This window comes from Myxine glutinosa, chromosome 5 (genome assembly GCF_964187855.1).
Source record: "Myxine glutinosa chromosome 5, kmMyxGlut1.1, whole genome shotgun sequence".
NCBI classification, from domain to species: Eukaryota; Metazoa; Chordata; class Myxini; order Myxiniformes; family Myxinidae; genus Myxine; species Myxine glutinosa.
The window spans coordinates 32,057,623-32,084,201 of NC_136265.1; the positions used below are offsets into that span (position 1 = coordinate 32,057,623).

Below are 26,579 nucleotides of genomic sequence, written 5' to 3' on the forward strand. Positions count from 1 at the left end.
CTTGGTAATATCTCAGGCACCTTTTGAGCTCGAAAGCTGATATTCGGACACGACAATGACCAAGTGATTTGGCTGTAAAGAGTATTTTTGCTTTATTGATTTATCAATTAATCGATAAATTATTTAATTATTCGATTAATGTCCGAATTAAATCTTTTTTTTTAAAGTCACACAGTAGGATGAAACTATGGTGGTTTGGATATGCAATTAGCCAATTCATTTAAAAAATTTAATATTTTACGATTGTTTTTTTGTTTTTTCATTATTAATCACTTATTTATTTCCTTTCTCTTCTGGGTAATATCTCAGGCACCTTTTGAGCGAGAAAGCTGATATTCGGACACAACAATGCCCAAGTGATTTGGCTGTAAAGAGTATTTTTGCTTTATTGATTAATCAAGAAATCATTTAATTATTCGATTAATGTCCTAATTAAATCTTTTTTTTTTTAAATTACACATTGGAATGAAACTATGGTGGTTTAGGTATGCAATTAGCCAATTGTTTTTTTAAAAATTATTATTTTATGAGTTATTTATTTATTTTAATTATTAATCACTTATTTATTTTATTTCTCATCTGGGTAATATCTCAGGCACCTTTTGAGCTAGAAAGCTGATATTTGGTCACGACAGTGACCAAGTGATTTGGCTATAAAGGATATTTCCTGATTTATTAATTAATCAAGTACTCGATTAATTATTTATTGACTAATAAATTAATCAATGATTTATATATTTTTTCGATTAATTAATTATTTAATTCATTTTCAAAAAGTTGCAGATTTGGATGAAACACTGGTGGTTTGGGTATGCTATTAGCAAATTGATTAAGAAATTATTTTACGACTAGCAGAAGTACCCGGCATTGCCGGGCGGGGGAGGGGAGAGGAGGGGGGAGGGGAGGGGGGGGGGAACGGGGAGGGGAGGGGAACGGGGGGGAGGGGAGAAGAGGGGGGGTGGGGAGAAGAGGGGGGAGGGGAGAAGAGGGGGGAGGGGGAGGGGGAGGGAGAGGGGGGAGGGAGGAGGGGGGAAGTGGGAGGGGGAGGGGGGGAAGGGGGGGGGAGGGGGAGGGGGAGGGGGGAGGGGTAGGGGAGGGAAAGGGGAGGGGGAAAGAAATATGGATCTAAAGATGAAAGAAAAAAAAAACCTCTGTGATGTGAATGGCAATGTTCCTCGCTGAAATGTGAAAAAACGCAATCGCGCGGCAAGGAACATCACGTGATCGCTCCGAGCGATCGATTGCAACTCTGCGTCGTGTCGTGGGCGTGGCCAACGTGGCCTCATGCTCCCAGGTGATTGGCTAACTCGAGCTCGAGAGAGCCATAATGCGCTACGTTATGGCAAAAAAATATGTATCTAAAGATAAAAAAAAAAAAAACATAACCACCTTTAGAGGCCATTTTCCCCGCAAAGCGGGGGTTGGCCTTTTTCGGGAACCGTGGTTGTTGTTGTTTTTTGGTCCCCTATTTGAAGCAATGTTTTACGGCCGGATGCCCTTCCTGACGCCAACCCTTTTTGCTGCCTTTAACGACAAACAGGGAATTACCAGTGAACTGGTACTCAATTAGCCGACCTCGGAAGGATGACAGGCTGAGTCAACCCCCCTGGCGTTAATTCAGCGATCGACCAGGATTCGAACCCAGGATCCTTGGACCCTAGGCCGGCACCCTGGCCGCTAGCCCAACACCAGGGATAAAGATGGATCTAAAGATGAAAGGGAAAAAAACCTATGTGGTGTGAATGGCAATATTCCTCGCTGAAATGTGAAAAAACGGAATCGCTTTTCGCTCTGAAATACGTGCGAACGCGTAACTGAGTTAATGGCGGCAAGTAACATCACGTGATCGCTCTGAGCGAATCAGCACGCTGCTCTGCCATTCCGGTCATAATATGCCTCGCTGAAATGCGCTGAGGTAAAAATATGGTTTTAAAATATTATGAAATAAATTTTTAGGTCGACCATGTTCTTCCCAGGCTCAATGGCCATGTTTGTGCCAAATATCAAGTACGTGAGCCTCTCCGTTTAGGAGTCTACCGGTAACATTACACACACACACACACACACACACAAACTGTGTTTTCTATATATAGATTATTATTTGTTCTTTTTAATCATGCAATTAATCAATTAATTATTGCACAACTCTCCCTTCCAATACCGTCTATATGTACTGCACGGCGTACATATCGCCGGGCACCGAAGGCTGTAAGATATGTTGTTTATTTATTTGGCATGGGGGCGGTGTACCTTGAGTGTATCTATACTTGTTTGAAACATTTCTTCCCCCTCACATGTTTCACTACAGGAATTGAGGTTTCTCAATAGCTCAAGCCCCTGTCATGACGACCTCGCTTACAACCCCAACCTTCTTCAACTTATACCATCTTGCAGCTTGAATAACCACAATGCACGGGGAAATGCACGAAAATGTTTTCCCAAATGATCTTTCATGAGCAATGCTGACCAGTCATTACGATGGAATGCTTATCGCGCACAATACTTCCTGTATTCGCCAAAAATGCTGTTTGCAAATTGCAATAAAAGCTTCATGTAAAGTCTCAAGTGTGTACTCACCGGGTTGAACGACGTCCATCCTTCTACTTCCCCCTCCTTCCCCACACCCGAGCTCAGTTTCACCTGTTCCCTCCATGAGCGGCAGGAAGGGCCATTCCTCTGTGTGGTATATAGATTACAGTAGATCTAAGGGAGGGCCTCAAGAGCTTTGGGTTGTGTTATTTTACGAAGTTTCTTGTAGAGAGCTCACCAAACGGTTTAAGCATTCGAGCAAGCACTCCATTCAAAACCATTGATAAGGAACGGCTGGCTTGGTAAGCGCGTTTTAAAACCTCCCGTGATCCCAATTGGCTATAAAATTACCATTCTATCTTTTACTTCCAAACTACCTGAGCAACGAGCAATATTTATTTGTACTAGCATATAAGTTATTACCTGTAGGATGACTGCGTCACTCCCACACGAACATATACATACCGGTGCCGGTTACATTTTGGCTGAGTAAACTTACACACGCAATTCTGACATGAAAAAAATATCACCACCGCTTATTCCTTTCACCTTGATATTCATCACAGAATGAGGCACATGCATGGATGGATGTTCTTTGTCATGTCATTTCGCTCAAGACTCATGTTGGTACGGCTTGTCATTGCGCCGATCCAGGACTGGAAGAAGGGGGTGGGGAGAGGCTGGGGAGGGAGAGGACTGAAGGTGTGTGGGTAGGGGGAGGCTAGAGGGAGGGAATGAGCTGGAGGGAGGGGGGAAGCTAGAAGGAGGGTGAAGAAGCAAAAGAGGGAGGGAGAAGCTGGAGGGGGTTGGAAGGTGGGGGGGGGGGAGGGGTTGAGGAGTCGGCTGAAGGGGTGGGGAGGGACAGGCTGGGGAGAGGGATGGAGCTGGAGAGAGAGGGGGAGAAGCTGGAAGGAGGAGGAGGCCAGAGAAACAGCTATAGAGGGAGGCTGAAGGGGTGGGGAGGCCAGGCTGGAAAGAGGAATGGAGCTGGAGGGAGGGGGAAAAGCTAACGTGAGGGAGTGAGAGGCTGAAGGGAGGGATGAAGCTGGAGGAGGTTGGGTGGTGGGCTGAAGGGGTGGGAGGGACAGGCTAGAGAGAGTGATGGAGCTGGAGGGAGGGGGGAAAGATAGAGTGAGGGATGAAGCTGGAGGAGGTTGGGAGGTGGGCTGAATGGGTGGGGAGGGACAGGCTGGAGGGAGGGATGGAGGTGAAGAGAGGTGGAGAAGCTAGAGAGGAGGGGTGAGAGGCTGGAAGGAGGGATGAAACTGGAGGGACGGGTGAGAGAGTGGATGGAGGCAGGAAGCGGCTACTCGCTAATTACTCACAGTCGGCATGGATTAGTACAGGAAAAGTGGTGGAAGGGACATTTCACAATCTCAGACGGACGCACTCACTCCTTGCAGCTTGCACGGCCCCGTTATAGTATTATTGGGTAACATGCCAGGGTAACACACAGGTAACAGGGTAACACAGCACCCTCATTCCTCACGGCACGTCCCGGGCTGAAAAAAACTTTAACTTAATGTGACACTCAGGTGTAATGCCCTCTACTATTAACTTCTCCCCTGAGTGCGACATTTTAAAAAGAGTTAAATATGTCTCGTCTGCTACGTTGCACCCTACCTAACAGATTCGCACCCACACTTAACTGAATTGCGGAATTATTCGCAAACTACACATTTACGGTGGGGAGCATTATTTACAAGACACTATTTGTATTTACATTGCAACCCAGGACCTGTCATCTGTTTTGGGAAACAAAAAGAACCCTGTGGGAGGGAGGAAAAAGCATGCACTGTACCGATACACCACCTCTACATGCCCGGGGATGCAGAATTGATATTGCAATGCATCCCTGAGCATGCAAACACCAAGGCACCAATAAAAAGCACCATCAAAGCACCATCCAGTGCTACATTGCACACACATTTCAAGAAAAAAAACAACTGTTGCACGGTCTTCTTTCTGGTCCCTCTGCTGGCCGATGTTCCTTCCAGATGTTGTCATTCTTGGTGGCTTGCTGCCTATTTGCAATAATATAAAAAAAGAACACGCGTCCATTTTTTATTTATAGCCCACAGGGGCCAACTATGGGTGGTCCACCTGTAGGGCAAAAGGGGCACCTCACCATGGTCTGCAAGCAACTTCCCTGGGCCATCGTGGCCGGTCCCAGCAGAGGGGCCAGGCCCCAACATGTGGGGTCCATCAGTGGTGCTCGGCCACAGTACCGTGGTCCCTAAGGTGGTGCTAGGCCGCAAGTCGTGCGGTCCATAAGGCGGTGCATCGATCCAGGCAGCTGGCAGCGGCGGCTCGGGCACACAGATGCGGCTCCCGTACGCTCTCCCTCAGTGCCCAGAGAGCACGGTCCATGGGTGGGGAGGAAGACAAAGCAGAGTCAGCGATGGGTAAGGGCGCAAGGGTACACATCAACACAAGGCAATGCAGAGGTGAGGTGCGCTTGGAGAGCGAGCGGAGAAAGCTCGTCCCTAACGTACGTCACCCCCCCCCCCACCTACTCTACCCTCGCCCCTTACCCCGTATTTACACAACAATTTACAAATTCGTCACTACGTCTCGTCCTCCCCATATCTCCCCTAATACCAAATTGGTTCACAATCCCTCTAAGAAACCAAATTTGCCATCACCCAATTAATCATCAATCCCTCTTAAGGAGGAAGAGATGGAACAACCAGCACAATGTCACCCCCACGTCATGATGCGTCTCACATTCCCAAAAACATTTGCACAAAAAGATAATCAAACCATGGCATGGCGTGGAGCACTGTCGTCACCTCAGGTGAGTGGATGTAGATGGTGCGAGGAGATTCCAATCCTAACTATCCTCTAAATGACTAACGTTCTTTACACTACCCGGGGTCTTTCCCTGCCAAATGATTGGCCGTCTTACACTATGCGGTTCTAAAAACCAATTCCCATTGCACATACTGTGGCGCTCATCAATTTGGGGTCTCACTCCCCCGATTCAACTCCCTGTGCCTTTGCACAATTTTAGGACTGGGTCGTGTGGCTCCCCTAGCAGGTCTACTCACCTGCACACCTCCGCCACTGCAGTTGCCTCCGAGGTTACCTGCTCCTTACCCTAACCTATCTACCTGGGGAAGGCCCTCTGGCGCTCTCCCCACTCGGTGCCCTCTCTGGCACTGGGCTACCAGGGTCCGTCCTCCGGATCCTCGGGCCCCATTCACAACTCTACCGGCTCCCAGAGCCCACCTGCGGCCTCACCTGGCCGACATCCTCACAGTGGCGGAGTGCCCATTTAACCATACACACTAACAGGCCACACGCCCAGCCATTTCAACGTCACTAATGCACCCATCCAAACACCATTCTACCACACGCACCACAGATGCCAATATCCACCACAATTTACCTATACCCTCTACCTACTCTTAAACTACCCTCCCCGGGTATTCGTGATAGGGGTCCATCTTCCCCATCCACTCCCTTCGCACCAACCACTCCACTCCATGTTTTCCACACTACTCACTCCACACCATCCATTCCATACTAGCTATTTCACACAACCATTCTCCATACACCTGTTCGTCACTTGCACACCTGTGCTCACACACACCTGGTGGCTCTTGCACCCTCCTTCCTCCAGGACCATTCACTCAATACAACTCACAATCGCACTTTTCACCATATGCTGCTCCATCACCTCCTTCACACACACGGCACCATTCACGAGCATTGCCTCATTTGCTCAACACAAAGATTCTCACACACACGGCATCATCTAACTAGCTGATGCCCTTCTAACTTAGTGCATCCCTGTCATCCCTTACACTATTGCACATACCACGTCATTATAATCCAACTAATCTACCTATGTCCCCACTACCTGTATAATGTCACTACTTAACCCTACAGTTACCTATTGTCAGCTATTTCCCTATACAATTATCCAAACCCTCCCTGGCTTGGTTTGCACCGCCACAACCCCATAAACCATAGCTCATGTGCCCGGGTGTGGGAGGGATGGCGGAGTTGCCATTCCTCCACATCGGGCATCTCTCCCTATCAATTTTGCCCATCCAATTTTCTGCCAATCATTTTTACCCATCAAATTTGCCAATCATTACTGCCAATCCTCTTTTACCCATCAAATTTGCCAATCATTACTGCCAATCCTATTCACTATTCCCAATTTCGAATCAAAACACTATTATCATCACAGTCCACTCACTTGAGCCTCTCGGTGCGTCGTTACATCATTAAAACTCGGCTTCGCAAAGCCGAGCAATGAATTCGGGTGGTTTGGTCGCCTGCAGGTTGAGTCCGTCCGGCATTCGGTTCAGGGGAGGAGGTTTGCTCGGGCCGAGATTCCACGGACCATCTCGGCGTAGAGGTTTTTGGTCTCTGGCCCGATGGCTCAATCTCGCCCGGCCGGAATGCCGCAACCACGAGGAGGCGCCGTCCCGACCCTTCCGACCTTCCCTCGCACCGGACCGGTCGGCCTTGCCCGGCAAGGCCCGGACTCGACCGTGCGGGGCGGGGCCAGGCCCGGATCGTGCACGACGCTCCGAAGAGGAGCGACGCAGCACCGATTCCCGCCGGCTCCCGCAATACCCAAAGCCCGGCACGGACCGAGAGCTCGCGTTGGTTAAACGTCGGTCTAACCGCTATCCCGTTTAACGTCGACGCCTTCTTTGCATTCTCACACCACTCGTTCCGTTCGTTGCTCATACATCCCAAGCACTTTGTCAATTCCACCACCGGACTCGCTCGTGCATTCTCCCCTCGCACAAACTCAGGTCTACTCATAACGCTCCCATACTCTTTTGTGCACTCATCCTCACTTTCGACAGCACACTCTGTTATCATGCACTCCTCTGTTACACACCTTTCTCGCGCACCTTCTTGGGCATCCATTCCACCATTCGCACACCCTGTTACACACCACTCCTCTCGCGCACACTCATCTGTCACATCCTCTGTGACAACCATGGGTGTGCACTCTTTTGCACACCCAATCACACGCTTCAATGTGCCCTCCCGCACCCGCGCCACCACCAACTCAGGTGTGCGTTCTCGCACACTCTCTCTGTCCATCCCAAGCGTGCATCCTCGCACCCGCTCCTCATCCATCTCACTCTCCGTATCACTCTCATCACACATACACTCCGACATGCATTCTCGCTCGCACTCGGTTTCACTCCCACACTCTGTCACACACTCACTCTCCGACGCACACTTTTCCCTCGCAAGCGCGCCATTTCCACTCACACCACTCACAAGGGACTCTCCACCAACGCCCGGGTGCTTTCTCGATCCCAAGCACGCGAAAATTCTTTTTGCGCCAAACATCCTTCTGCAAAATCTCCCCGCACAATATACAGCACGACTCACCTGAGCGCTTCTTCTCCTTCGCTCCAACACCACCTGCAAACTTTCATTGGTGTTAATAAGCACAGCATCATGATGCGAATCCAGACTTTGTGCATTTTCCATTTCTCCCTGCCGCGAGTGCTTTTCTACATCTGCGGTCTCTCCAATTCCAATTTCCACTACTGCTTTGAATGATTCGGACTTAATTTCTTTTTTCTTTCCCTCGACGACCGCTGGTCCGAATAACATTTTCTCTCCTACCTCGGCGGTCGCCGGCTTTCCCATACCCCGGGTCGCGATCTCTACCCCTGTCCAGTTACCTGCGCTTTGCTCCAACTTGCTCAACCCGCGCTTCTCAACCCGCTTTACCTCGTCGCGTACCCCCGCAACGTTTTCGCCCGATCTGCGGTCAATGTCTTCCCGTATTCTTTTCATCGTGGCGTTTATTTGCTCCACAAATCCATCCGGGTTGTACCTTGCTTCGTGACTCATTTTTTTCATGTCTATCCCCCGGGTAGCCATCATTGCATCCAATCACTTACTGTCACCCTTCATAGATGCACTGAAATGCATCATAAAAAGGCCCCAGTCCATTGGCACTGCGGGTCCGGCTATCGCCGTCACGTACGGGAGGCCGCCATTTCGTGTGCCCGCAACCGCACCTTCTTTGCTCTCCTCTTCCACTATTCCCACTTCTTCCCTGGGGTCCTGGGTCGATTCTACCCCCTCTTCTATCTCCCCTACCGGCATCCGATCGCCTTGATCATCCATGGCACGATTTTAATTTGGATGTTAATAAAAATTTAGGCCGCTCCAAATTTTTGACCAAATTTTCCAAGGTGGATTGAAAATTTGGCTCGGGCTTCAATCCCACTCCCCGACACCAATTGTTACGGATCCGGGGGACGGCACTCCCATTAGCAAAGGGGGGTTAATCCCCTTGTCTTGTTAAGCTGGCCGTCCGACTGGTCCTGGGGGTATGACGTCACTCCCGGTCAGCGCTGAATAGGGTAGTAGGCCAATCCTTCCTATGACCTAAGTACCAGTGCCTTCCGGTAAGTGAGGAAATACTCCCGCCCGGGCCGCAGCGTAATAGATGTATTGCGCCGAGCGAAGCGAGCTGCGACGCGGGCCGTTACCAAAAGACTAAACCCGATTGTAAGTGGTTCGGCCGAAATCGCGCCACAGGTACTCAATGGGGAAATCACTAAAGCGATCGGACGAGAAAGAAACCAAAGAATAAGAGGGAACAGGGATTTATTAATTATTTACACAAAAACCAAAACCAAAGAAGAAGGGAACGAAAGTAATTTACAGAAGAAGAAGAAGACACAGCACAAATCCTTAGACAGTCTTACTTAAACCCACAGGACAATACAGACAGACTCACACGAATAGGGAATTGCAGGCAGGAATTGCTGGAGGGATGAGAAGGGCAGACGGTCCACGGAGCTGGCGGCAGGGAGGTCCGGGGATCGCGGCACGACGTTGAGGTCCCACGTGAGCGTCCACGCTCCGGTTCAGTGGCGAAAACCCGGTCGTCAGTGCTTGTTGGTATCGCCCACGAGCGTGCCGACTCTCACTCGCCGCAGGATGTTCGCGCCAAGAAATGAATGGTCGATCCTCTCTCCCTCCTCTCTCAACTCTTTGGGTCGTGCTCCCTCACTCATCTGCCTCTTACCGACTCTCTTGAACCTCCTCACGCGTCTCTGGTGGGGGCCTCGCGCCAAGGGTTTTATTACCACGCCCTTGGAACCCTCTCAAACTCACCAGACGTTTCTTGCCACGCCCTATCAAGCCATGCCCACCGAGCCCTGGTTGGTTGTTCAAGGCTCTCTGACTCCACCTTTGATGACGAGGTGGTGCCACACCCGTGCTCTGGCGGCTCCTCCCCCATTCTTGGCCTCGTGCGTAATGGAGTTTGGCGCCAGGCAGCGAATGCTGCTGGGCGAGCAGAGGCGGTGTGATGCCCACGAAAACAGCCCAACTGTTACTGGCACTTTGAGGAGACGATTGGGGATATTGAAAGGGGACCTATCTTAGTTGATTGATGCAACGTAGAGTCAACTATTGGAAACACAGCCTTACCTGGAACACATAATAATGACATAACGATAGAGAGGTCCTAAAGTGTCCTACATGTTGTACATGGACTAACTAAGGTGCAATCTTTAATTAACAGCCAATTAAGGGGACATGTACACAGGGGTCATTTATAAGGGAATTTACTACTAAATTTACATGTGAAGATTCTAAAAACCGTAACAATATCATTTAAAGATTCCAACAAGACTATAAAACTTCCATTTGTGATATACGCTGACTTTGAAAGTATCCTTGAAAAAATAGACACTGCCTCTCCAAATCCCAAAAAATCATACACGAGTAAATATCAAAAACATACTCCTTGTGGTTTCTGTTATTATATCAAATCATCCGTTGGTGATGAATATAACCAGTTAGAACTTTATAGAGGAGAACATGCCCCAGAGGAGTTTGTGAAACGACTAGAAAGACTGTGTTCGATTAACCAAGATAATGAGAGAAACCAATAAACCAATGTCCTTAACAAAAGAAGAAGAAACAGAATTTGGGCAGCCAAAGGCTGTCTGTCATATTTGTGAGGAGAAAATTGGTGAAGGTCTGAAGGTAAGAGATCATTGTCATCTCACTGGTAAATATAGAGGTCCGGCTCAACAAAGTTGTAATATTAATTATAAACTCCCCTCTTTCATTCCTGTCTTTCTTCATAACAACGCACATTATGATACCCATCTATTTATTAATGAACTTTCAAAGACATCTGGAGACATTTCAGCAATTCCTAACACGGATCAGAAATACATTTCATTCACAAAAACAATTCATACATCTCCTATAACTCATATCCGGTTTCTTGATACATTTAAATTTATGGCAAGTCCATTATCTAACTTGGTATCAAATATTAAAAACTTTCCGAGTCTTTCAGAGTATTTCATAAATCAAGAAGAGATTGAACTCTTATCACAAAAGGGTATATATCCTTATGATTATATGGATTCATTTGAGAGATTTGAAAAAACACATCTTCCCTCAAAATAAAATTTCTATAACGAATTAAATAAGTCATATAACTGATAAAGATTATACTCACGCACAAAATGTTTGGAAAAAGTTTAATATAAAGAACCTTGGAGAGTATCATGATTTGGATCTTAAAACTGATGCCCTCCTATTGGCTGATGTATTTGAGACTTTTCGAAGCGTCTGTCATAATAAAAATTCCTATGGATTAGACCCCGCTCACTGTTACACTGCTCCTGGTTTAGCTTGGAGTGCTATGTTAAAAATGATAAAACAGATTTGGATTTGATCAGTGATGTAGATATGCTTTTGATGACAGAAAAGGCTAAACGTGGAGGAATATCTCAAGTATGCTTGAGTAGATTTGCTAAAGCTAACAACAAATATCTTTCTAATTATGATGCTACAAAAGATAGTTCTTATTTGATGTATTATGATGCTAATAATTTGTATGGATGGGCTATGTCTCAAGCCCTACCTTATGGAGAACTTAGGTGGGTTAAAGAGAAAGATTATCAAAAGGTTTTACTGGATATCGTTATCTCTACACAAAAAGAACTGGATAAAGCTAAAAATTGGATATTATTTTGAGGTTGATTTGAAATACAGTCACGTGAAAAAGTAAGTACACCCCATGTAAAGTTTTGACTTTTTCAACATATTTCAACGTACAGCTATTTGATCTTCATTTCAACAATATTGATAGATAAAGGTGATATAATATAACAAATATCATGAAACATTTACATTTTGTAGTCCATTGTATAATTTAAATAAAGATAAATGCAAATTTCGCATGTGGAAAAAGTAAGTACACCCTTGGCTCTAATAGGTGGTATTGCCAGCTTTGGCACAAACAACCTCAGGTAGGCATTTCTTATAACTGTCTACCAGTCTCTGACATCGACTGTGAGAAATTTTTGCCCACTCCTCCATGCAGAATTCTTTCAGCTGTGCAATGTTTGAGGGGTTTCTTGCATGCACAGCTCGTTTCAAATCCCCCCACAACATCTCCACAACATCATTTTCAAATCCCCCCACAAGATCCTCTCTAACGATGTTCTAATCATTTGCACCTGAGCTGGTGCACCCGATTCTAATTTTAGGTATTTGAAGTAGTGATAAATGTAGGGGTGTACTTACTTTTTCCACATGTGAAATTTGCATTTATGTTTATTTAAATTATACAATTGACTACAAAATGTAAATGTTTCATGATATTTGTTATATTATATCACCTTTATCTATCAATGTTGTTGAAATGAAGATCAAATAGCTGTACGTTGAAATATGTTGAAAAAGTCAAAACTTTACATGGGGTGTACTTACTTTTTCACGTGACTGTAAGCTTACCAGGTAACATTCCGTTTGTCTTTCAAAACGCCTTCCATCCAGGAGCTCTTCAGGCTCAAATGATGACCTTACTGGAGTTGAGGTAAAATAATCCGAGGCCTCCAGCTGGAACCTCAGGCTGCTCATTGAATTCTGACCATAAGAAACACCTCGACACCCACTCTCCTGGCAGAGGCAAAAAGGTAAGCTGATTTAGCAAAAAGGGGCTGGAAGAGGGTTAAAAAATTTTTGTACCTTGAGTCGAGGACAGCAGGGTAGAGGGACAACATTGGAGACAGGAAAGAAGGAGGACAAGGGGAGGGTGGGGCAAGGCGGAAGGACTCAGAGGGTGAACATGCTGGACACGAGTTCAAATTTGGCCTTGTACTGACATCATTCCAAGCAAACTTGGGGGGTTGGGGGGGAGGAGGAGAGAAAAACCACATCGGGGACACGTTTAATTCATTTAGAACCTATAAATAACACCTTCAAGCACGATGGAAGCCATTTTATTAAAGCAAAAGTCTCAGTGCACACTGGCATACCAATTTGCGGTTACAGCAACCACATTCAGTCATGCCGCTTGCGGAATCAATAAGCAACCCTTTCTTTCCAGCCAAGAAAAATTAAGGGTATTTTTTATTGTCCTCCAAAGTTGCACTGCAGGAGGTTGGAATACTCTGGTTTTCCAACCAATTTGTCCCTAGATCCAAATGCAGAGCAACTCAAAACAGACTCTTCCAAGTAAAGAGTTGGGACGAAAGTTTAAGTGCCAAGGCATGTGCAGTGCATCCAATGACTCTCGAGTTACCGACGACAACAACATCAACACCTCAAGTATAGAGAAGGTTTCCTCAAGTCACCACCGTTTTATAGCTGCCCAAATATTCAGGCATTCCAACACACCAGAAAACGTCCCTCTGCGCCATTTATCATTGGCAGAGCAACAGGCCATTAGGGCAAATCCCATACGTTAATATCCGATACAAAAATAATCGTTAGACATAATGAAGCAATGCCAGTTATGATTGTCATAAACGCGGAAAGATAGTCAGCTTCCCTGACTGCGTCCTCTCCCCATGTACATATGTGCTCGGCCTATCACAAGCAAACCCCAAACACAATTCTCCCTCTCGCCCTGCTCGTCTCGTTTCCTTTTCCTCCTCCGATACCCTTTCCTTTCCTCCAAGTTCCCAATTCAAATCCTTCCCACTTCACCCCAGCTATATAGTTACAGCTGGAGGAATCTTTTTCACAATCTCCCAATTTTTTGGATATTTCCCTATGGTGCTCATTCCTCGCAGGTTTATGCATCTCATTCTACCTCGGCCAGGGATCGGTTATTTGAGTAGTTCTAACGACTGCCTAATAAATCCGACTTGCACTGCAAATGGATTTAAAGAATAGCTCCCAACCTTTCGTGACAGAAATCAGGTTACAAAAGCTATCGGAGTTAACGAATCGGGGCGAATCTCAGGAATCTCATGAATCAGGGCAAATCTCAGGAATCTCAATGAAAATGGAAGTACAAAATAAGTCTGTAAAGAGTATTTTGTGGATGTGCCACGCACATTGGTGTAGAGCAGTAGTTCCTAACCGTTTTGGGTATGTAGATCCACTTCCGAGCCCACAAAGATTCTGCTGACGACTGTGTATGACTGTCATAGTGACATATGACTATCAGAGCAACAAAAATACGATGAAAGTAGGATGAGCTGGTTGCTTCTGATATGCGAAAGGTCGCAGCATGTGACGTCATTTTCGGAAAACCATATTTTTACCCTTTTCCACTGGACTCCCACCAACGGCCTCGTGGACTCCACTAAGGGTCTGCGAGCCACAGGTGTAGAGACAGCTGAGGTTTACAACTTCGTGCTACTTCGATTCGATGGATGTAGAGGCCGTAATTGACATGCATTTGTAACTAAATACGAATTAGGGATTGTAAGAATTATAACAATACTGCACTTTTGTTGCAGAACTGTAAACTACAAACAAATGTATCGCTTATTGTTTTTTCATTATAATCTCAGATAGATAGAACATTGCTGCATTATTGTTAGTAACTAGTACCAAAATACCAAAAATTCGTTCGTAAGCAGATGGATATCGGCCGTTTAATGAATTCTCCTCTTTGGCTGGAGACAGAATAGCTAACTCGGTCGTTTCTATCAGAGTAGTTCCCCGAGCAACTAAAGAGTGGGCCCTTAATTACGGCCTGGTTGGACTCGAGTCGCCGATAAACTAGTCCGACCATTCTTCCGCATCCGAGCTGCTCTCCGAGTCGCTAAATTCCATTGCGATTCGGCGTGCCAATATGGCTGCCACGTCATTCGCAGGCTCCGCTCGGCCTCCCCGGTTGGCCTCCTCAACTTTCTTCAGCTGGAAGCCTGTGGAGCATAAAAGAAACAAAGCCACAGGATACTAGTGGTAAGGGAGGAAAAAAATACAAATCAAAATGGAAATAAAGTATAATAAAAAGGCTGAAATCTATTATATTCACATTTAAATTAAAAAAATTTTTGGGATATCACTTCCCCTCCGTCCAGGTAACCAGGCATGTGAAGACATGATCCATTATTTATGTAACTAATGAAGTTTAAACAACACTCCTTAAACATTTGTACTTGATATTCTGCCTTTTAAGGTGCTTTTTTTTTACATCAACCTCATATTGTTTCTTGCATTGTCTGTCTGTTTTACTTGTCTGCTTCTTGCGCTGTTTAATCGTCAGCACATCAATCACTCGTATTCTGTCATCCATATGCCCGGTATAAAAGCAAACCCCCAGGGATTATTTTTTTTTCCATTAAACACATGACGAACTACAACGACACTCGGTAAAGAGCATACCTCCGCCAGACTGAACGGTTTACGTTTTGGTATCCCATTGGTAGGTTGGATCTGGATTCGGACCTGAACCAAAATCTGATCGGCTTGCTCTTGTCACATACCCAACTGATCCACTTAGTTTAGTCATAAGTCATCCACAACTTTTTGAAATATCATGTTATATATCGTTTTTGGCCCGATCTCTCAATGGTGAAGAATCACTTAGAAATTAAATAATTCTCGTATCCAGATCCGAATCCGGATCTTCACCAAAATCCTTGTCACATATCCAAACTCTCCACCAAATTTCAGCTGAATCCATCCACAACTTTTTGAGATATCCTGTTCACAGACAAACAGATAAACAGACAGACAGACTTACAAAGAAACAGACAGGGGTGAAAACATAACCTCCATCCACCTTCAGTGGCGAAGGTAACTAAAGAGTTCATAGAACACCTTACCCCACACTGTTTTGAGAAACAAAGACATGGGCAGGGTCTAGAAGCGGCAAATTTGATTGGTCGTGATAACGTAAAATGCGGTACTATTTTGTCAAAGTACTTCGAAGCGGAAGGGTTTTGAAAGTGCCAAAAAGGCGATTTGTGTGATGAGGTATATAATTAAATTGAAATAAAATAAATTTTTTAAAGGTTGTAGAAAAAAATGTTCCAGAAGTTTACCGCCGTTGTTGCACCACCCGATCTAAGATGCTACATGAGGAATTCATGTCTGTTGTTTGTGTCCTTTATGACGGACGTCGTTAAAAACAGGAAGTTTCCTGTTTGGAATGATTTTCAATTTTGTTTGATTGCCAGCCAAAGTAAAAATATTATCTCACTCCTCTTGGCACATGTGCGACCGGGACAACTTCAGAGCCAAAGTACTGCTAAATTACAGGTTTGTGTTCTGATTTATATTCCGATTCATGTTATATACATGATTCATATATAACATTCAATTGTAATTAAGTTGTTTCTCAATCATAAACTGATGTTTGTAGACAGAAGTGACCCAATTGCTTAACCACACTTTTCGGTTGACGTGCACCCCTCCTTTGGAGAATCACGTTCCACTATGGTCGAGTTACTTATTCGATGTCCATGGAAGCTATGCACATGGGGGGGGGGGGGGGAAACAAAAAAAAATATCCGCTGCATCGGTATACTTTTCTTGAACAGTTATGACTTTGTAAGGGCTCGTAGCAAACCCTCATGCTTCGGATATTTAACAGCCTCTCTCTGTACCCACCTTACCCAATCGAACCCAGCTGCTCCTGGACCCTGTGTCCTTCTCTCCTGACAAGGTGGAGAAGTTTCTGTCAAACCTCGACCCTGATTCTGCAACTGGACCAGACGGCATCAGCCCATGGGTCCTAAAATCCTGCTCTGTCGCTCCATCTCACCCTCTCTCTGTTCTTTTCACCCTCTCTTTTCCTCAAGGTCATCTGCCAGCATCTTGGAAATCAGCAAACATTACCGCTTTACACAAAAAAGGTGCAAAAACAGATCCTTGCAACTACAGACCAATCAACCTGCTCCCAATAATCAGCAAGGTCATGGAATCCATCAATGCTTCAGATATCAAATCCTTCCTCTTATCCAATGGCTTGATCTCAGATAATCAATTTGGATTCAGACCAGGTCATTCTACTCTGGACATGCTGCTTCTGGTGTCTCAAGAATGGATAGAGGTCCTCAATGCCAAAAAGGAAATCAGAGCCGTCTCCCTTGACATATCTCGTGCCTTCAATACAGTCTGGCACCCTGCTCTGCTCACCAAACTCTCCTCCTATGGTATCCATGGAAATCTCAACGCATGACTTGCAGACTTCCTCTCTGGTCGTAGTCAACGCGTGGCCCTAAATGGGTTTCTCTCATCTCCCCTTCCTGTTCAGGCTGGAGTTCCTCAAGGCAGTGTTCTGGGCCCTGTGCTTTTTCTGGTCTTCATTAATGATCGCTCCGACTCTCTGGAAAATCCTCTCCATCGCTTTGCTGATGACTCCACTCTCTGCTGCTCCATACCCCATCCCTCAGATCGGCAGTCTGCAGCCTCCTCACTCTCTGCAGACCTTGACAATATCACAAACTGGTCAAACAAGTGGCACATGCCTTTCAATCCTGAAAAATCTCACACTCTCACTGTGTCTCTCCAAAAAGACCGTCTGGAAAACCCTCCCATCTACTTTCTGAACAATCCTCTTGAAGAAATTCTGTCACTCAAGCTTTTGACTGTCACAAGTTCTGTCACTCACAACAAACCGCTTCATGCGGTTGAAACCAAATCATCCAGAACTGACTCCACTCCAGAATCATCCAGTGATGACTCCATCTACATCTCGCTGTCTGATAATATGGACCAACTTCTATCTACCCATCCCAACTCTCTCTTCCTCATGTGGTGATTTCAATTGTCACCATGCCAGTTGGCTGGGTGTGGGTTCCTCTCTCACCAACCATGGCTCTTCAGCAAAGGATTTCTGTGACTCACTGGGACTGACACAATCTGTCAATTTCCCGACCCGGATCTCAGTCAACGGAGCATCTTCTCTTCTGGACTTGGTTATGACAAACTTCCCTGAAAATGTCTGCTGCTCTTCTTCTGCTCCAATCGGCTCATCTGATCATGTGCTTGTTAAAGTGGACATCTCTCTGACCATTCTCAGAGAGCCTCCTCAGCGTCGACGAGTCTGGCATTTCACTCAGGCCAACTGGCACGGTCTTCAAGCAGCCATCAATCATCTGGACTGGTCTCCCATCTCTACCGCCTCTGACATCAACTCATCCTGGGAATTCTTCCAAAGTAAATTGCTCTCTCTGATGCACAGATTTATCCCATCTCGTCTTCAGTTGTCATACCCTTCCTCCCGTCCATGGTACATGGAATCTTGTGGTGAGGCTATTGCCCAGAAACAACTTGCTTTCGTCTCCTGGAAAGCAAATCCAACGGAAGGAAATCTCATTTCCTTTCACAAAGCCTGAAACCAGTGTGTGTCCACCCTCAGGAGAGCCATGAAACAAAATCTCTCCGTTCTCAGGACAGAACTCTCTTATCTGTCTCCCTCTTCCAAATCCTGGTGGCATCTGGTCAAATCTGTTTCTGGTGTTTGTTCCCCCTCCATCCCCTCCCTCACCTCAAACGGCCACACGGCTGATTCCGCACGTGAAAAAGCTGAATGCCTCAACTCTGTGTTTGCCTCTAAATCTTGTGTCCCAAACCCATCCCTCTCTGTACCCACCGTACCCAGTCGTACCCAGCTGCTCCTGGACTCTGTGTCCTTTCCTCCTGACAAGGTGGAAAAGTTTCTGTCAACCCTCGACTCTGATTCTGCAACTGGACCTGACGGCATCAGCCCACGGGTCCTAAAATCCTGTTCTTCCGCTCTTTCACTCCCTCTCGCTGTTCTCTTCACCCTCTCTTTTGCTCAAGGTCATCTGCCATCTGCTTGGAAATCTGCCAACATCACCGCTTTGCACAAAAAAGGTGCAAAAACAGATCCCAGCAACTACAGACCAATCAGCCTTCTCCCAATTATCAGCAAAGTCATGGAATCCATCATTGCTTCAGACATGAAATCTTTCCTCTTCTCCAATGGCTTGATCTCTGATCATCAATTTGGTTTCAGACCTGGTCACTCTACTCTGGACATAATAATAATAATAATAATAATTCATTTATTTTGTATAGCGCTTTTCCAGAAGCCCAAAGGCGCTTTGACAGAGTGGAAAACATAATGCATAACAATACATGAAAACAACAATTGCAAAAAGACAAGAATCAATAGGGAAATATTTAAAGCAAAAGGAGGGAGAAGGAGAAGAGATAGTCAGGGGTTAAATGCTGTGGGTTGAATGTTGAATGCAGTGTTGAACAGGTGGGTCTTTAGTGATGTTTTGAATGTGGTGAGTGAGGAGGAGTCTCTGATGGTGTGAGGTAGTGAGTTCCAGAGGGTGGGAGCAGCGATGGAGAAGGCCCTGTCCCCCCAGGATCTGAATTTGGTCCGGATGGAGGGGGTCAGGAGGTTGGTACCAGCAGAGCGGAGGTTGCGGGTGGGAGTGTGTCTGGAGAGGAGGTCAGCCAGGTAGGATGGGGCCAGGTTATGGAGGGCTTTGTATGTCAAGAGGAGGATTTTGTACTGGATTCTCTGGGGGATGGGGAGCCAGTGAAGCTTGTAAAGGACGGGGGTGATGTGGTCACGGGTCCGGGAATGGGTGAGTAGACGGGCAGCGGAGTTCTGAATGTATTGGAGTTTATTGGTGATTTTTGAGGGTGAACCATAGAGGAGGCTATTGCAGTAGTCCAGACGGGAGGTGATGAAGGCGTGGATGAGGGTTTCTGCAGCCGTGGAGGAGAGGGATGAGCGGAGACGGGCAATGTTTTTCAGGTGAAAGAAGGCTGACTTTGTGATCTGTTTAGTGTATTTGTCGAAGGAAAGGGTTTGGTCAAAGATGACGCCAAGATTCCGGATGTGAAGGGAGGTGGATACTGGGATACCGTCGATGTTGAGGGCAAAGTTATGGGTGGATTTTGTGAGCGTTTTTGGGCCAATGATGATTATTTCAGATTTATCACAGTTAAGCTTGAGGAAGTTGATTTGAAGCCAGGATTTTATTTCAGTGATGCAGTTTGTCAGGATAGAGTGGGTGTCGGTGGAGACGGACTTGGTGGAGATGAAAAGCTGGATGTCATCGGCGAAGCAGTGGAATTGGAGACCATGACGGCGGATTAAGTGACCGAGGGGGGACAGGTAAAGGATGAAGAAGAGGGGGCCAAGAACTGAACCTTGGGGGACACCTTGGGGGAGGGGAGCAGTGGGGGATTTGCAGTTATTGATGGAGATGAACTGGCGTCTGTCAGAGAGGTATGATTTAATCCAAGAGAGGGCAGTGCCGGTAACGTTAAAGGTGGATTCAAGTCGGGTGAGGAGGATGGTGTGATCGATGGTGTCAAAGGCAGCGCTGAGGTCGAGGAGGACGAGAATGTTGAGGTTGCCAGCGTCAGAGGAGAGGAGAAGGTCGTTGGTGATTTTGAGGAGAGCAGTTTCAGTACTGTGGTTGGAGCGGAATCCAGATTGGAATGTTTCATACAGGTTATTGGCAGAGAGATGATGTTTGAGTTGAGTGGCTACAGCGCGTTCCAAAACTTTTGACAGAAAGGGTAGGTTGGAGATGGGTCTGAAGTTGTTTAGGGTGTCAGGGTTTAGACCAGGTTTTTTTAGAATGGGGGTAACAGCAGCAATTTTGAGGGAAGGTGGGACGATGCCTGTAGACAGGGAGGAGTTTATTGTTGCAATGATAAGTGGAGAGAGAGCAGGGAGGGAGGCCTTGACAAAGCTGGAGGGGATGGGGTCAAGAGTGCAGGTGGCAGTTTTCATTCCTATGAGGAGTTCAGAGAGGTCAGTAGGGGAGATTGGGGAGAACCGAGACAGGGGATGGCAGGACAAGGGGGGGCAGGTGGTTGGAGGGGGAGCGGGTGCGGCGGTGGTCAAGCTGTTGTAGATGTTGTCAATTTTGCGTTGGAAGAAAGAGAGGAAGGAGATGCAGTTGTCTACTGTGAATGACTGGGTGGTGGTGTTCAGGGGGCGGAGGAGTTTGTTTATTGTCGAGAAGAGTGCTTTTGGGTTTCCGGAGCCAGAGTGGATAATTTGAGAGTAGTAGGCGGAGCGGGCGCGGGAGAGGGCATCTTTGTAGTGTTGTAGGTGGTCCTTGTAGGCTTGGGAGTGAACTGTGAGACCCGTTTTATTGCGGAGTCTTTCAAGTTGGCGAGCACGAGTTTTCATCAGGCGGAGTTCAGGGGTAAACCAGGGAGCAGAATGGGTGAAAGAAACTGTTTTGGTTTTTACAGGCGCAAGCTGGTCAAGGCAGGAGGAGAGAGTGTGGTTGTAGTAGTCAGTGAGGTCGGAAGGGGTGTGGAGGTCAATGAAGGGAGACGTGGACATTTTTTCAGAGAGGGTGGATGAGAATGAGGTAGGTGAAAGAGCGTTTAGCTTACGGAAGTTGATAGTGCGATAATGCCTTGGTGTTGGGGCGGGGATGTTGATGGTCAGAGTGATGGCTAAGTGGTCAGAGAGGGTGAGGTCGGAGCCAGAGAGAGAGATGGTGCAAATTTAATCCAGTGGAGCAGACAAGGTCCAAAATGTGACCACGGATATGGGTAGGAAAGTCGACATGTTGAGTGAGGTTAAAGCAGGTGAGTAAATCAGTGAAGTCAGTGGTTATTGTGGAGTCAGTGGAGTCCAAGTGGATATTGAAATCACCAAGGAGGAGGATTGAGGGGGAGAGGGAACATAGCTGGGTCAGAAAGTAGGAGAAGTCAGACAGGAATGATGGGTGGGGTTTGGGAGGGCGGTAGACGACAGCCATGACTGACTGCGTGCGACCAGAGAGTTTAAAAGCCAGGTGTTCAAATGATGGAGCAGATGCGATGGAGATGAGGTTGGTCTTGATGTCTTGACGGTGGATAACGGCAATTCCACCACCTCGGCCCTCCGAGCGTGGTTTATTGATGTAGGAATATCCATTGGGTGTGGTGAGGTTGAGTGTGTAGTAGTCCAGAGGTTGTTGCCAGGTTTCGGTGAGACAGAGAAAGTCCAGTTTGTTATCCAGGATGTATTCGTTCAGGATGAGGCATTTGTTGTTGAGGGACCGGGTGTTGAACAGGGTGAGCTTGATGTTGTTTTGAACAGCAGGGATGAATTCAGGTGATTTAGCCAGGGTTCGTAGGCAGGAGGTGCGATCGTGTGCGTTGCTGTGACCAGGTGCGCTGGGACAAAGAGTGAGAGTGCGCTGAGCCGACCAGAGGACGGGGATGGAGTGACCTGATTGCAAATAAACAAACTTACAACCGGAGCCACGGTGAATGTACCTGGGTCGTCGGAGGAGTCCATTTGATTTGATGGCAAAGATGCATGATGGGGTGGAGCGGGTATTGAGCAGAAGGAGCCTTGCGGCGGAGTACCGCAGAGCCATGCCAGGCAGGGGCAGAGATACGAGACGAGGCCAAGGTTGAGGAGGTGAAACAATGGTCCCAACCCATGAGAGCGGGCCCGAGGAAACGAAGGAGCCAGGTAGGTGAGGCCAGGAGCAGAGCCGGGACCAAGCAGAGGGCAGGCACGAGGCCAAGGTTGATCACGGCAAAGCGGCAAATGCAGCGGAAATCGACCGCCGCCGCTACAAATCTAGATCACGGCGGGAAACTGCCACCAAACCGCTGCGATGGTCACAACCCACGAGAGCGCGCCCGAGGAAACAGCGAGCAGGCGAAGGAGCCGGGCAGGCGAAGCAGGGAGCAGAGCCGGGACTATGCAGAGGGCAGACTCAATGGCCAAATAATCCGCACGACCACCAAAAAAGAAAGCAACTGACAGTGGCCCGGTCGAAGAAGCGGCGAGCATGTGACGCCTGCGTCCTCTTCATACCGGACCGCAAGCGGAACCCGCTGAGAATGGTCCTTTCTGCTTCATGCTGCTTCTGCTTTCTCAACAATGGATGGATGTCCTCAATGCCAAACAGGAAATTAGAGCTGTCTCCCTTGACATATCACGTGCCTTCGATACGGTCTGGCACCCCGCTCTGCTCACCAAACTCTCCTCTTTTGGTATCCATGGAAATCTCCACGCATGGCTGGCGGACTTCCTCTCTAGTCGTAGTCAACGTGTGGCCCTGAATGGGTTTCTCTCATCTCCTCTTCCTGTTCAGGCTGGAGTTCCCCAAGGCAGTGTTCTGGGCCCTGTGCTTTTTCTGGTCTTCATCAATGATCTCTCTGACTCTCTTGAAAATCCTCTCTATCCCTTTGCTGATGACTCTATTCTCTGTCGCTCCATTCTTCATCCCTCAGATCGGCAGTCTGCAGCCTCCTCACTCTCTGCAGACCTGGACAAAATCACAGACTGGGCATACAAGTGGAACATGTCTTTCAATCCTGACAAATCTCACACTCTTACGATGTCTCTCCGAAAAGACCGACTGGACAACCCTCCCATCCACTTTCTGAATAATCCTCTCCAAGAAGTTCTGTCACTCAAGCTTTTGGGTCTCACTATCTGCCATGATCTTTCCTGGGAAAACCACATTTCAAATCTGGCCTCCAAAGCCAGTCGCCGACTGGGCATCATCCGTCGTGCGAAGTCCTTCCTTGGCACACCTGAGCTCCTCACCACATACAAGGCTTTCATCCGCAGCTCAATGGAATACTGCTCTCCCCTCTGGGCTGGTGCACCTGCCTCACACCTAGCTCGTCTTCACGCTGTTGAAACCAAAGCATTCAGAATCATTGGAATCTCCCGCGATGAAGCTAACTCCAAGGGCCTCTCACTCACTCACCGCAGGCAGGTTGGTGGTCTTTCCGTCTTCTACCGACTCCTCTCTGGCCTTGCCCCCCCAGCTCTCTCTGGGCTCTGTCCAGCAAATATTCCTACAGGTCGCACAAGATCTGCCTGCAACCCTCTTATGGTTAAACTGCCAAAATCAACACTCTCTGCTCACCTTCACTCCTTCATTCCTCTTTTCTCCCGCCTCTGGAACAAACTCCCTCACTCTCTTCAATCCCACTCCACCCTCCAGGTCTTTAAAACAGCTGTTCACCACTATCTCTTATCTTCCCCCATCCAAAACATTGATCTTTTCTATCCCTGCTAATTTCACCCCAATTCCACTTTTTTGAAATACCAACTTCTGTCCTGGAAGTCCTTGGTGTCCTTGTGTTTGATACTTCTGCCACCCCCTCCCCCCACGCCCTCTCCCTCCCACACATCTCCCTGCTCTTAAATGTTGTGTGCCCTCAAGTCTTTGTGTGCTTCCCCTTCTCTTGTCTTCCGCTCCCTCTTTTTATATATTTTGTTTGTCTGGTTGATTTGTTTGTGAAATAAATGTCAGCTCTTTCACGAGCCTCGATTCAGTATACAAAACAAAAAAAAAATCATTGGAATCTCCCGCGATGAAGCTGATTCTGAGGGCCTTTCTCTCTCTCACCGCAGGCAGGTCGGTGGTCTTTCTGTCTTCTACAGACTCCTCTCCGGCCTTGCCCCCCCTGTTCTGTCTGTGTTCTGTCCCCCAAATATTCCTGCAAGATGCACATAATCTGCCAGCAACCCTCTTCTGGTGAAACTGCCAAAATCAAGACTCTCTGCTCACCTTCACTCCTTCATTCCTCTTTTCTCCCACCTCTGGAACAAACTCCCTCACCCTCTTCAATCCCACTCCTCCCTCCAGGTCTTTAAAACAGCTGTTCACCACCATCTCCTATCTTCCCCCATCCAAAACCTTGATCTTTTCTACCCCCGTTAAAACACCCCAAATCCACCTCTTTCAATCCCCAACTTCTTTCCTCAAATTCCTAGAAATGTTCATTTGCTTTATACCGTGTACTCCTCCCTCCTCCCCCAGCCCTCCCCCTTCCACAGGTATACCGACGTCCTTGTTCTCTACTTTTGATGTGTTTGTGTGCTCCCTCTCTCTCCCCCTCGTCTCCCGCTCCCTTCATTGTATGTTTTATGTGTCTGTGCATGTTTTCATGTTCAATGTGTTAGCTCTTACACGAGCCTCGATTCTGTATACACAAAACAGAAGAAAAAAAAAAAGAAGGGGTATGCACACCCACCTCCGAGCTGTCTCGGCTGGGTTCGAATCCTGAAGACGATATAAATGGTCATCCTCGTGTTTTACAAGCAGAGTGCAGCATCAATGTGTAGTACTCAGTCCCTCGGATGGATGGCAAGCTGGAGGCCTCATCAGCCAACATGAACAATCCCTGTGATAAAAGCTGCTGCTATTCGATGGAGTAATGTGGCTGTAAAGATTTTCTCCTATAATTGCATCCATGTCGGAGGATCAAATCTTACAAGATTTTTTTCTTTATTTAATTTTAGCATTACACGCGTTCAGTGCTTATAAATAGAATAAATAGCACCGCAGAACGGGCGTAACCCCTCAGCCCATGCATGGTGGAAACCAATTTCAAGATGGCTGCCGTGGCGGCCATATTGAAAATCGCAGCGTGCCCATTTTCGAAAGGAACCTTCCTCTACTCAACCTCAACACACACTGCAAAAATGGATTTAATCAGACAAGCCGTTCTGCTTGAAATTGACGGAAACGAATTTCAAGATGGCTGCCATGGCGGCCATATTGAAAATCGCGGTGCACCCATGAACCTTCCTCTACAAAACCCCAAAACACACTGCAAAAATGGATTTAATCAGACAAGCCGTTCTGCTCGAAATTGAGGGAAACAAATTTCAAGATGGCTACCGTGGCGGCCATATTGAAATCGCAGCGTGCCCATTTTTGAAAGGAACCTTCCTCTATTCAACCCCAACACACACTGCTCAAATGGATTTAATCTGACAAGCCATTCTGCTCGAAATTGACGGAAACCAATTTCAAGATGGTTGCCGTGGCGGCCATATTGAAAATCGCAGCGCGCCCATTTTCGAAAGGAACCTTCCTATACTCAACCGCAACACACACTGCAAAAATGGATTTAATCGGAAAAGCCGTTCTGCTTAAAATTGACGGAAACCAATTTCATGATGGCTGCCATGGTGGCCATATTGAAAATCGCAGCGAACCCATGAACCTTCCTCTACTCAACCCCAACACATGCGCATGGAAAATGCGCATGGAAAACGCATGGAAAATGCGCATGCGCATGGAAAACAACACATGGAAAATCGCAGCGTGCCCATTTTCGAAAGGCACCTTCCTCTGCTCAGCCCCAACACACATGCAAAAATGGATTTAATCGGACAAACCGTTCTCCTTGAAATTGACGGAAACCAAAAGTTGACGGACGCCCGGACACCCGCCCGGGACGACAATAACCCTTAGCCCAATTTGGGCTGAGGGGTGAAAACAAGAAGACATCATGCGTTTTTTTTCATGAGTCACAAGAAAATGGACGTTTTTTTTCAGAAGAAAACTGATGATTTTAGAAGATTGACCTTGTGTTGACCTTTCACCTTTTGACCTCAAAAATAGTTGGTTTCCCAATTTATTGACTCAATATTCAAATGCTGTTCAATTTTCAAGTCAATCAGATGAAAACTGACAATTTTAGAAATTTGACCTCAGGATGCCCTTTGACCTCAAAATCAATAGGCTTCTTCCTTATGTCCAACCCTACCATCTGGTCAAGTTTTGTGAAGATCGGTTTAAAATTGTGACCTGTAGGTGATTGACAGACACACAGACAAACAGACAGACAGAATAAAAAATCGGTCAGAGACCGAGGACTTGCCAGAATTGAAGATATGGCGGCCGAATCACGTAACCGATGACATCATTATTTGTTTTCTAAACCAATTTATTCCGAGATTATGCTCAAGAAATTTCATCTTGATCGGATGAAGTTTTGTACTTGTCGAATTATGACGTCATAATGGAGACACCAATGACATCATCATTAACATATTTTATTCCCCATGGAGAGTTCTTTACATTGAGCCATGTCTCAATTTTTTCTGTTCAGCA

The 26,579-nt window shown here is 46.8% G+C and overlaps 2 protein-coding genes across 4 annotated transcripts in view; one reads left to right on the forward strand and one right to left on the reverse strand.

Annotated features, from left to right (window-relative positions):
* Nucleotides 1–2,565, forward strand: part of LOC144888139 (matrilin-1-like) — a 90,960-nt gene extending 88,395 nt beyond the window's left edge. The window contains exon 12 of the mRNA XM_078777832.1: nt 2,309–2,565. Within this exon, the coding sequence (XP_078633958.1) occupies nt 2,309–2,328 (20 nt within the window). The 3' untranslated portion in view covers nt 2,329–2,565. The remainder of the gene's footprint in view (nt 1–2,308) is intronic.
* A 10,207-nt stretch (nt 2,566–12,772) lies between these two features.
* The window catches only part of LOC137427740 (actin-binding protein WASF2), a 61,674-nt gene continuing 47,867 nt past the window's right edge, over nt 12,773–26,579 (reverse strand). For all 3 annotated transcript variants that reach the window (XM_068117443.2, XM_068117442.2, XM_068117444.2), the window contains exon 9: nt 12,773–14,669. In XM_068117443.2, the coding sequence (XP_067973544.1) occupies nt 14,524–14,669 (146 nt within the window). In that variant the 3' untranslated portion in view covers nt 12,773–14,523. The remainder of the gene's footprint in view (nt 14,670–26,579) is intronic.